The sequence below is a fragment of the Portunus trituberculatus genome, chromosome 10 (assembly GCF_017591435.1).
Source record: "Portunus trituberculatus isolate SZX2019 chromosome 10, ASM1759143v1, whole genome shotgun sequence".
Lineage (NCBI taxonomy): Eukaryota > Metazoa > Arthropoda > Malacostraca > Decapoda > Portunidae > Portunus > Portunus trituberculatus.
Genome location: NC_059264.1, coordinates 1,476,755 through 1,489,082, shown reverse-complemented (window position 1 = coordinate 1,489,082; position 12,328 = coordinate 1,476,755). Strand labels below are relative to the sequence as shown.

The window sequence follows — 12,328 nt, the reverse complement described above, 5'->3', positions numbered from 1 at the left end:
CTGGTACATTGGTAAATAGGCTTTCTACATCCAGTGAAGCAATGATGTGTTCGCCGGTAGGAGGAGGTGCATTTAGTAGTTCCAAGAAATCACTGGATGAGTTGAGTGTGTAGCTTGAGGGGACGTAAGGTGTCAGGATCGCGTTAAGCTTCTTGGCAATGCTGTATGTAGCAGTAGGTATTTGGGAGATTATGGGGCGAAGCGGATTTCCTTGCTTGTGGGTCTTGACTGTTCCGTATGCGTACCCTGGAGAAAACTCCCAGTGAGTGTGGGGAATTTTACGGATCTTGAGTTCATGTTGATGGCTTTCACGGTGGCGTTAATTTTCTTCTTGATGTCTTCTGTAGGGTTGCGCTTGATCTTGGTGAACTTGGAGGTGTCGGAGAGGATGTTGTCTATTTTAAGTAGGTATTCTTCTTTTGAATCAAGACGTAAGCGGCTGTTTTGTCAGCTTTCCTTATAGTGATGTCACTATTTGAACGTAGTTCCTTGGCTGCTTGAAAGTGTTCTTTCTTTATTATAGATCATACAACAGCAATATAATAAAGAAAGAACACTTTCAAGCAGCCAAGGAACTACGTTCAAATAGTGACATCACTATAAGGAAAGCTGACAAAACAGCCGCTTACGTCTTGATTCAAAAAGAAGAATACCTACTTAAAATAGACAACATCCTCTCCGACACCTCCAAGTTCACCAAGGAGGGATGTGGTGCCTGAGGCAACATCAAAACGCCTGTTAAAAGAAACAAGAAAAAATACACCTGTAAACATTGTCATACACCACTGGCATCTCTTGCTAGACCTAGTTTGTTTGCTACCATGTTTTATTTTCTTGTTAGGATATATGTGTCTTGTCAGTGAAAAAAAAAAGAAAAAGAAAGAAAAAAAAAACTATATGTTCATATAAGAAGATATACTTACCTAAAACTTACCTGGGGAATCCTTACTTACCTGTACTCAATTGACCAGATCACCTGAAAAAAAATGAATAAATTAATTAATTAAAATAAAATAAATAAATAAAAAATAAAATAAATAAATAAATAATAATAATGATATTAATAGAAATAAATAAAAGCAACCTTTTAGGTTGGGTAACAAAACCTAATCCCTCCGGCCTGACATTTATGACCAGCTACAAACATAGCCTCAAAAATAGCAACGTGGTCTGCCCACACACTTTCATCTCTTACCTTACTTCATTTTTTCTAACTATCTCCTTCTCCTGTACCCACCCTTACATCGTTTCACCACACTTTCCTTTAACGAAAAAAAAAAAAAAAATCCCACTCATTCTGCCTGAAGATGTTCCATGAAAAGGAACGAAACGTTGCAAACAACTCTACTTTTGGACAGCTCATCGGGGCTCTTACTGCTCACAACAAAGAATTAATAAGACAAATAGAGAAAGCTCAGCAAAAACTGAACAATGCTGAAGTTGCTCACGCCTTCAATATCGTCTGCAAACAAGAGAATATATATATATATATATATATATATATATATATATATATATATATATATATATATATATATATATATATATATATATATTACAACTCTTCAAGAATCACAAATTTGTAATAAACCACATACATTCATATATACTTTTCCTCGTAGCTTACTAACTCACGTAAATTTGTGATGAAAAACAAAAACAAAAACTCATAAATATTTTCAACTCGCCAACAATCATAAATCTGTAATAAGCCACATTATATAGATTCAATTCATACATTATTTCCTATCTAACCAACATCACTCGTGTATATATATATATATATATATATATATATATATATATATATATATATATATATATATATATATATATATATATATATATATATACTCCCATAGATTATTAACCTCTTCTGTACTAGGACACATTTTTATCATACGTTTTGGGTATAATCAGAAGATTTTATTGACATTAGGTAGGGTCTATGGAGGTCGGAAGATTAATGGCCGCAGTCTTCAGTGTTTTGATTCTCACATAAGTTTCTGAAGCTGTATAAAATCACCAAATAGTAAGCAGAATGAGTATGGAAATGCGTGATGGTACTGAAGGGGTTAACATTCACTTATGTACACTCGCCAACTCCAGGAAGCACGTGACTCATCTTGGCATCTTCCACCACCCGCGCCGCCACTGACCACTGGCCCACCACGCACAAACCAAGGGAGTGGTTGGTCCACCTCCCATTGTGCCTATTAACTCCACTCCACTCCAGCTTGTCATTCATTTCGTAACCAACAATCATGCACGCCTCCTTTCTTTCCTAGTATCATTTATTCATCGCTATCATCTCACTGATCTGAATATATTATCAGTGTGTAGTGTGTCGGGAGTGTTGGCAGGAAGGAAGGAAGGAACTGTAATAGAAAAGATTTGATAAAACGGAAGTGGGGATAGAATTAAGAATAGGTGGGTGAGGAAGGTAATTTTAGTGCGAGAAAAAGTCACTGGGGCTTAACCCAGGTGCAGATCGACATTTGTTTTTTGGAGTGCGATGCTCTTGTGTTGAGATTGCAAAGGAGGGAAGGTGAAGTTCAGCCACGCCCCGCTCCCGCCCCGCACGCCAGCACTCGTCCGCCAGTCAACGCAACCACGCCAAGCCAAAGTTCCAGCGCCCCCCAGCACCCCCAGCCGCCCGGTTCCTCCATCCTTTCACTTACCCACTAGCCGTATTTATTGATTAGTATTTACATGACTGTTTCTGACAGCTCTAGATACATTTTCATTGAATTGGTAATACACTGTGAGAATGTCATATTGTAGCCACCCGTAACATGTGTAATATTGTAATAGTCTTGTATTTATACAGGATGATATCCCTCTCGAGGCACATCATCTCGCATTTACATTGGTTTATGGAGTGTGTTATGTGTGTAGGAATGGTAGTTTGTAGTGTATGATAGTTTGTACAATATTTACATTACCTCTAAGGAAGCCACTGTACAATCTTGGATGTGTACGGTTTAGAGAGAGAGAAGCCCGGGTCCGCGTCTTCGGTGGGATGCAGTGTCATTTAATTCTCTGAAGCTGGTTGGTTTAAGGAAAAGTCTGCCTTCGCCGTCAGACCCGACGCCAGTTTGCTTCTCTTAAGTATGTGCGATCAGCCTACATATCGGCGGGTGATATTTGAAAATGTATTGCCGATCAGCCTACATATAGCAAGCGGTTTAAAAATAACTGGCGGTAAGAGGTAGCGAGCTGGCGTTAGCACCATTGGAAATATTGTTTTCTCTAAGTCAAGACTGACTATTGTATCGCTGGCCTTCGCTGCATGCTAGCAGTCTACCACCCCAATCCCCACGAGATTCACTGAGGGTCTGGTCCACCCTGTTAATCCCTCTTCCCGCCTCCTCTCCCCTCCCTCGGCCCTCCCTTTGTGCGCGTTGCGGGAGGGTTGTCTGTTCGCCATGTAATCCTCTGTCGCGCACATACACGCGTACATTCGCTCACAAAACTTCCTGTGCACCAGAAATGAACCATGAATTTAGTTTTTTTCTTTTTATGTGTGTTTGTGTGTGTGTGTTGTAGGAGGTGATAGCTGTATGGTGCAGACATACGCGTGGTGTCATGATATTTAATGTCACACCATTCATTCTAGAGTGGTGCAACACATCCAAATCACCAAACTCATTACTTTTACGCAAAACTTGCGTTTGACAGGTGAAACCCCCGTTTTCTGTTGGCCCGCAGGGAGGACATTTCTTCATTTTTCAGATTTTGGCGGCCCGCCACGGCCGAACCAGAGCACTTAGAGAGTTGCGGATTTCAAGTTCAGATGCGGAAAAATATGATCTACAATCCCATAAGAAAAAAAAAATCTCTTAGTGAAAGTTGAAAAATATCCGGAAATGGTTGGCCAGGGGAGGAGGGTAAAAAAAATGTCGCACGTAAGGGGTTAAGTACCGTTACCATTTGTTGTGGTATAAGAGGCACACGTTATTATTTGGCGCCTCTCATACCAGTAGTACCAACATATCCACGTGTCATACTTCCTCCCACTGCTGCAGCGCCGATACTTTTCCTTCTTTCCATCAGGGTTACAAATCACAGCATCTTCCTTCACGCAGCGCCGATACTGTTTCTTCTTTCCATAGCTGTTACAAATCACCGCATCTTTCTTCACGCAACGCCGATACTGTTTCTTCTTTTCATCGGGGTTACAAATCAATGCATCTTTCCTCATCTTTAGCCTTTATAAACAGTAACTTTCCCTGTGCGATCATTCTCAAACACTCTTAATGGCCATGTGACTAACTAATTAACGTTTGACTGGCGGCATAACACACTCATTAACCTGTAAATGTAATGACCAATATTAAGGTTGTTACAATTATTATGGTGAAGATTGTGAAGAAGCACGTCTTTGTCTGTTTGTAGTTGTTGGAAGGCTGGTGAGCATGCTGCGGAAGAGATGGAAAAATAATAATCATCAACATCATCAGGAGCAACAAACTAAAACAAAATTCAGATAACACTTATAAGAATCTCCATTAACTTTTATCACGACAATTCATAAAAAAACGAAACATAAAAGAAAAAAAAAAGACTGAGAATATTGTATAGTATGAAAAGATAATAATGATAATAGAAAATGAAAGAATGCATAAGACAGGAAGGGAATGGATGATGATGACCTAACCTAACCTAACCTATACATATACTACCATAGATTATTAAAATTTTTAGTACTGGAACACTTTTTTATCATACGTTTTGGGTATAATCAGAAGATTTTATTGACATTAGGTAGAGTCTATGGAGGTCGGAAGATTAATGGCCACAGTCTTCACTATTTTTATTCTCACATAAGTTTCTGAAGCTGTATAAAATCACCAAATAGTAAGCAGAATGAGTATGGAAATGCGTCATGGTACAGAAGGGGTTAACATTCACTTAATGTACACTCGCCAACTCCAGGAAGCACGTGACTCATCTTCTTGGCACCTTCCACCACCCGCGCCGCCACTGACCACTGGCCCACCACGCACAAACCAAGGGAGTGTTTGGTCCACCTCCCATTGTGCCTATTAACTAGGGTTGCCACCTTTTTACAAAATAAAATAAAGGACACCTCTACCGGGGACATTCCGGGCGCGTGGCGCGTGCGTGCGTTCCGGCGGCCCGGGAAAAAAAACCCGGTTGTTTTTAAAGACCCAAACTTCTGAAAAATGCATAGAATACTTAAACAACTAGTAATAAAGCCAACAAAATGATTTCACATACCACATTAGTCTCTGGAGTCACTTCGTAGTCAGTAAAGGAGTAGTCAAGAAAACAATGTCATGTTCAGCGTCTCAGTGAGCGTCACTGAGCGCTGAGGGAGGCAGGCGGGCGTAACGACACTCGACAGGCAGGGACTCGGGTTCCGTGCAAGAGAGGCACAAGTTACAACAGGCAGAGAGGTGCAGTGGGCACTCGGGAAAATACGGAACAAACCGCGTCCCGTATTGAGTCAATACGGGACGCAACATTTTATTCTGATATGGAACGATTCCGTATTTTACGGGACGGGTGGCAACCCTACTATTAACTCCACTCCACTCCAGCTTGTCATTCATTTCGTAAGTAACAATGATGCACGCCTCCTTTCTTTCTTAATGTCATTTATTCATTACTGTTATCCCACTGATCTGAATACATTATCAGTGTGTAGTGTGTCGGGAGTGTTGACAGGTCCGTTTGCTTCTCATAAGTACTTTTTATTTTCTTTTAATGTAGGAGAGAGGGACAGCCAAGGGAAAAAAATTATATATATATATATATATATATATATATATATATATATATATATATATATATATATATATATATATATATATATATATATATATATATATATATATATATATATATATATATATATATATATATATATATATATATATATATATATATATATATATATATATATATATATATATATATATATATATATATATATATATATATATAAGGCCCAACTGCGTGCTGGCTCTCAAGACAGAAAAAAGTTTGCCAAAATTAGAGAGCAAATGTCTTGATACCTTCCTCTTAAAAGAAATTGCTATTTATGTTATTATATAAAAGGCACACGTTACTATTTGGCACATCTTATACCAGTAGTACCAACATATCCCCGTGTCATGCTTACGCCCACTGCTGCAGTGCCGATACTTTTTCTTTTTTCCATATTTGTTACAAATCACTGCATCTTTCTTCACTTAGCACTGATACTGTTTCTTCTTTCCATCGGGATTACAAATCACGCATCTCCCTTCACCAAGCACCAATACTGTTTATTTTTTCCATAGCTGTTACAAATCACTGCATCTTCCTTCACTTGTCACTAATGCTGCTTTTTCTTTCCATCGGGGTTACAAATTACTGCATCTTTTCTCACCTTAAGCCTTCATAAAGAGTAACTTTCCCTGTGCGATTATTCTCAAACGCTTCTCAAACTCTTCTGTCTATGGTCACGTGACTTATTAATTAACGTCTGACTGTCGGCATGATGCACTCAGCGACGTAAAACGTATTTTAGGATGATTAGTATGACTTTTAGAAATATCAGGGTGAAGGCTATGGATATTACGCAGCAGCAATTCCTTTTACTGTTGGTAGGCTGGTTACGATGCGCTGGGAGAGACTGAAAAGTAATCAACATCATCATCAAGAGCAACAAACGAAAAAAACACAAACAAACAAACAAAATTCAGATAACACTTTTAAGAATCACCAGTAACTTATATCACAACAAATCATCAAAATTACCAGAAGAGCAATAATACCTAACACAAATAATAGCAAAAAAGTCGAGAGTTAGAATATCGTAGTAGAAATAGATATTAATGATGACAGAGAAAAGAAAGAATAGATAAGACAGGAAGTGTGTGTGTGTGTGTGTGTGTGTGTGTGTGTGTGTGTGTGTGTGTGTGTGTGTGTGTGTGTGTGTGTAAGTATACATAGAAACCATTAATTAAAGGCCACGAGGAAGCTCCTGTACACAACATAAGCGTTCTATCATGGCACTATCACAACTACTATCAATCAAACACTTTACTTCTACAGGAGTTGCCGAACCGAAATACTCTTATAGGCAAACACACACACACACACACACACTTACGTTTTGCAGGACAACAGTAGGGCGGCGGTAGGTGGGGAGGGTGTGAGGGGTGCCGTTGGTGGGGTAGGGCTGTGTTGGCTGCGGAATGCCTGGTACAGGAGGTGCTGTTACCGGGAGGGACGCGAAGGGAGGAGGGGGCGTGTAGTGGTGAGCGAGGTCTGTTTGTGTAGGTGGGACTGAATTGGTGGCATCTTCGTAACTCGGGGGAAGGTCATTGGTGTTCATGGTGACTTCTGTAAGGATGAGGAGTGTTTTAACGGTTTGTTTTCATGTATGAGGGGAAAACTCGCCAAAGACATCATAGAATTAGAAAAAAAAGGCCCCCTTAGTTGACTGACTGACTGACTGACTGACTGACTGACTGACTGTATGAATGAATGATTAACTTAACCTAACTTAAATGAAGGAGACAAAGTAACTGACTGATTGATTAAATAACTGAATGATAACATAACTAATCTAACTTCATGTCAAACTAAACTATACGTACTTCCAACACACACACACACACACACACACACACACACACACACACACACACACACACACACACACCGCGTAGTGTAGTGGTTAGCATGCTCGACTCGATCGAGAGGGCCGGGTTCGAGTCCCGGTAAGCGGCGAGGCAAATGGGCAAGCCTCTTAATGTGTGGCCCCTGTTCACCTAGCAGTAAATAGGTACGGGATGTAACTCGAGGGGTTGTGGCCTCGCTTTCCCGGTGTGTGGAGTGTGTTGTGGTCCCAGTCCTGCCTGAAGATCGGTCTATGGGCTCCTGAGCTCATAAACGCTCTGTAAGGGAGAAGACTGGCTGGGTGACCAGCAGGCGACCGAAGTGAATTACACACACACACACACACACACACACACACACACACACACACACACACACCTTGTCTATATAGCAAGGTCGCCAGACAAACCAGAAACAATAACTTTTCTACTCTTGTTGCATCATCACCACCACCACCACCACCACCACCACCACCACCACTGTCATGACATAGGTAAACGTTTCACTTTTATTCCTTATCCCATCCCCACCCTCTCTCTCTCTCTCTCTCTCTCTCTCTCTCTCTCTCTCTCTCTCTCTCTCTCTCTCTTTCTTTTCCTGTGCATCTATTTTAGTCACCCGTTAATTTACTGCTTGATCCAAGTTTTCTTTCAAAGATAGTTTGTGGCCTTCATATGGGAACACAAATAGGTAAGAGGAGACTTGATAGAAGTATTTAAGTGGTATAAGGTTTTAACAAAAGCGACATAAATGTAGTTATTAGGAGCAGTAGCGGGGACAGAACCAGAAATACTGGGTTTAAGCTTGAAAAATTCAGGCTTAGGAAGGAAATGGGAAAGAACTGGTTTTCAGAGTGGATGATGAGTGGAAAAGTCTCAGTGGGCATGCAGTCAGGGCTGAGTCAATAGGCAGCTTTTAAAGAAAGTTAGATAAATTCATGGATGGGGAAGATCGATGGAATAAGGTCGATTAAGCACACTGGGACTGCCTCGTATAGGCCTGGCGGCCTCTTGCAGCTTCCCTCCTTTCTTATATTCGTATATCATTGAATGTTATCCAGGTACACTAAACACATTACCTAAACAATAAAACACTAATTAATATCTCACCTTTATATACGTACTACAGTAAATAAGTCGTATCAGTCCGCCCAGGCAAAACGCAACCTTACTCTCCCACTGACTGACGTGTACTGGCGATAGTCTGGCGTTCGGGGAAAGAATGAATTCCACTTCCGAGATTAGACAAACCGACATTTCCTGTTTTGGCGGGAAAGAAAACAGTAGCAAACCTCCTTCCGTCTGGCACTTTCCATAGCCGTGTACGAGTCGCCATGCGCTAGAAACTTTAAAAAATTATGCGATATTGGGCGTAGAAAATGGGTAGTTGGTATTATGCACAGCGGTTCGGGCAGGCCAGCAGGGACAGTGCCGTACTTATAAAACTCCACAAAGATGCCTTCTTAGTTACTGTGGGGCCATAACCAAAGGCCCGCGTCACCTCTCTCGGGTGGCAACCTGCAACAACCTTCTTAGTTAGGAAAAGTACTTAACCTACGAGACCTAAGCGCTAAGAATCTTTTCTAGCAGGATGCTTTGTTAAGTAACCGTCTTTGAGGCGGCGCCACACTAGCACTTTTTCCGTCGTCTCAGGCGATTTCCGTCGTCTTTTTACTCTTCCGTCAACTCTTTTCGTCGTCTTGAGTCAGACGGAACGCATCGTTTTCATCTAGCGCCAAATTTTTAGTCAAAATAAGAATTATGGTTTGTAATCAACTTTTATTAAAAAAAATATTTTTTTTTTTGTTAAACGGAAGAATGCTATTATCATGACAGTAAATTTAAATGAGTTGATGAATATATATTTGTATACATTTTTTTTTTTTCTTCTAGCCTACCAATGAAAAGTTCCTCAGTTGTTTGTGTACATTTCAGGGAGTGCGAATGTGCGATGCTTTTGAATATTTCCAAGGCAACTTCCAAGTAGCTGGCCAAGATGAGCAGTGGACAAAACACACTGACGAATTTCTCATAGAGAGTATTAGAGGTCACCGTTGCCTTTGGGATCACAGAACAGCTGATTACATTATAAGGTGCAAAAAAGCCGCGGCTTGCTGGGGTGAATGAGGAGCCATGTTTGTTTACAATCGACAAGCGCGGCAAAGGCGGAAGCAAGCTTGTGTGTGACGGCCACCGTCTGCAAAAGTTGTCAGTCGCTAGAAAATTGACGGAAAAAGAAGACGGAAAAGTGCTAGTGTGACCCCGCCTTTTAGGCGCTTACCGCTAACCGCTAACATGAGCAGACGTTATGTAATGTTTTTTGAGGAATTTCGCAAGAAACGGGTGAGAATACGTAATTATTATATTTTAAATAAAAAGCATATTTATCTAGTTAGTTTTCAACAATCATCTCTTCATTTTAACCTTGATAATTGAAGGTATAAATTTACCACCACTGTTGTCATCTTGTCAAACCAACAATCATTTGGCGCCAACTTCGACTGCACACCATGGCTACTCAAGAGACTCAAGACAAGAAGAGGAACAGGAAGACGAACTGGACGCCTTCATCTGGCCCACCTATACAAAATTCTCGCAAAAATACTCCCGAGCGACTTCACAGCTGGCTGCCAGAAATGCTGCTTGGAGGACCAATAGTGCGGAGGTGTCTGCCGTGTCAGACATTCTCCGCACTGAGGAGTGCCAGAAACATTGGCATATTATAAAATCTGAGGCAAGACGGAACACCCGCAAGCAGAGAGAAGCCATGACTGCCACAGGTAAGAGTTATTAATTTGGGAGCTATTTTTTTTGTGTGAGTTGCAGCAAGATTTTCATATTTTTGAACTTGATAGAAATTTCAATTTCATAGTTTCACCCTAACAAAAGATATGATTTATCTTATTATTCCTTTTAAGCACTGAATAGGTAAGGCAATTTCACTTAAAGAAAAGTATTTGTTTATGGTTATTTATTTTTTGCAAGGAAGCTTACTAGTATTTGAGTAAATACTAAGTTTCAGCAGGTCTACTGTTAAGGTCACTTCAGATTTAGATCATGGAACCTAACCACTTTAAGGAATAAATTTCAGTAAACTGTTCCTGTTTTAAGTTTGGAAGCAACAACATTGAAAGTTTTGTACTAGTGATTAATATATTAAAGTGCCAGCCATTTCCTGCATTTTTTTTTTTTTTTTTTTTTTTTGTGAAGTGGATGCATTTATTGCACACACTAATTATGATGCAATGTCTACCTCTGACAAATAATATTACTCCAACCACACATCTAAGTTACATATGTTATGTGAAAACACGTTCTTTATAAATTATTTATTTGTATTTGCAATTCATTAGCAATAAGATTATATTATACTTTCCAGGTGGTGGACCTCCTGCCAACCCTCCTCTCTCCCAGCTCGATGAGTTAATCTTTGAGATTTTGGATCCCAAGAATGTCTCTATTCATGGGTGTACCAATAAGGCAAGCATCATTGAATGCACCTTCCTTAACAAAGGATAAGTCACTTGTAGATATAGCAATATTAGGCCATAATGTTGTCTCAAATGTCTGCAATCCAAAATACTCGTGTTCCCAGTTAGTTTACAACTTACAGTTATACACAATGGTAAATTTGTTATCTCGTGTTGAGAAAATTTTGTGGTTCTAGTAATGTTTTGATGTGTTTAGTGGAAGTTATTGGGGTTCTCAATAAGTTTTCATGGTTCTAGTGATGGTTTGTTGTGTTGTGTGGAAGTTATTGGGGTTCTCAATAAGTTTTCGTGGTTCTAGTGAGGGTTTGTTGTGTTGTGTGGAAGTTATTGGGGTTCTCAATAAGTTTTCGTGGTTCTAGTGAGGGTTTGCTGTGTTGTGTGGAAGTTATTGGGGTTCTCAATAAGTTTTCGTGGTTCTAGTGAGGGTTTGCTGTGTTGTGTGGAAGTTATTGGGGTTCTCAATAAGTTTTCGTGGTTCTAGTGAGGGTTTGCTGTGTTGTGTGGAAGTTATTGGGGTTCTCAATAAGTTTTCATGGTTGTTGTGATGGTTTGCTGTGTTTACTGGAAGTTATTGAGGTTCTCAGTAAGTTCTCATGGTTGTTGTGATGGTTTGCTGTGTTTACTGGAAGTTATTGGGGTTTTCAATAAGTTTTCATGGTTCTCGTAACGTTCTGGGGTGTCTTGTGGAAGTTATAAGGGTTTTTCAAGGGTTTTCATGGTTCTGGCAATGACGTAGCAGGCTCTGGGTGAAACGAACAAGATATCCAATAACTTTTTTTTTCTTTTATGATTTCTGTGATAGCACAACGGTAATATTGCGCACACTTCTTTATCAACATTTAGCATAGCCTATTCGTGTTATTAAGATGGTTTTTATGAGTTGACCTATATCTCAAAAACCTCAAGAAGAAGTCAGTTGGGTTTTCAAGGCCTTTGGGACATGTATAGCGAGAAACGACCATGGAAACCCGACTCGTCATCTCCACGGCCTTTGAATACGAGACACATATTGATTAGCTAACGTGAGTCAATTCCCGTACATTTGGCAACAGGTTGGACATGTGACTCTGACGAAGGTTTCCTGTATGCCACACGTACGATAATTACCATCTTCAAGACTCCTCCGCCAGATTCCACTTTTTAATTGTGGTAGATTTGTGTTGCCATGAGAAAATATAAATTGCGTGAATCCTGTTTGTT

At 40.0% G+C, this 12,328-nt stretch overlaps 1 protein-coding gene across 3 annotated transcripts; it reads right to left on the bottom strand.

Annotated features, from left to right (window-relative positions):
• Positions 1-528: 528 nt before the first annotated feature.
• Positions 529-8,947, bottom strand: LOC123501906. 3 transcript variants are annotated; one of them, XM_045250977.1, is made up of 4 exons: positions 8,762-8,947; positions 7,127-7,359; positions 954-976; positions 529-735 (listed from the first exon to the last, which is right to left on the bottom strand). In XM_045250977.1, exons 1-4 carry the CDS (start codon positions 8,892-8,894, stop codon positions 654-656), a joined length of 471 nt encoding a protein of 156 aa, XP_045106912.1. In that variant the 5' UTR covers positions 8,895-8,947; the 3' UTR covers positions 529-653. The 3 variants fall into 3 exon arrangements, with proteins under 3 accessions (XP_045106912.1, XP_045106911.1, XP_045106910.1); XM_045250976.1 differs by lacking the exons at positions 529-735; positions 954-976 and adding an exon at positions 3,127-4,421 and having other exon boundaries at positions 8,762-8,944; XM_045250975.1 differs by lacking the exons at positions 529-735; positions 954-976 and adding an exon at positions 6,373-6,646 and having other exon boundaries at positions 8,762-8,896.
• Between the last annotated feature and the right edge of the window lie 3,381 nt (positions 8,948-12,328).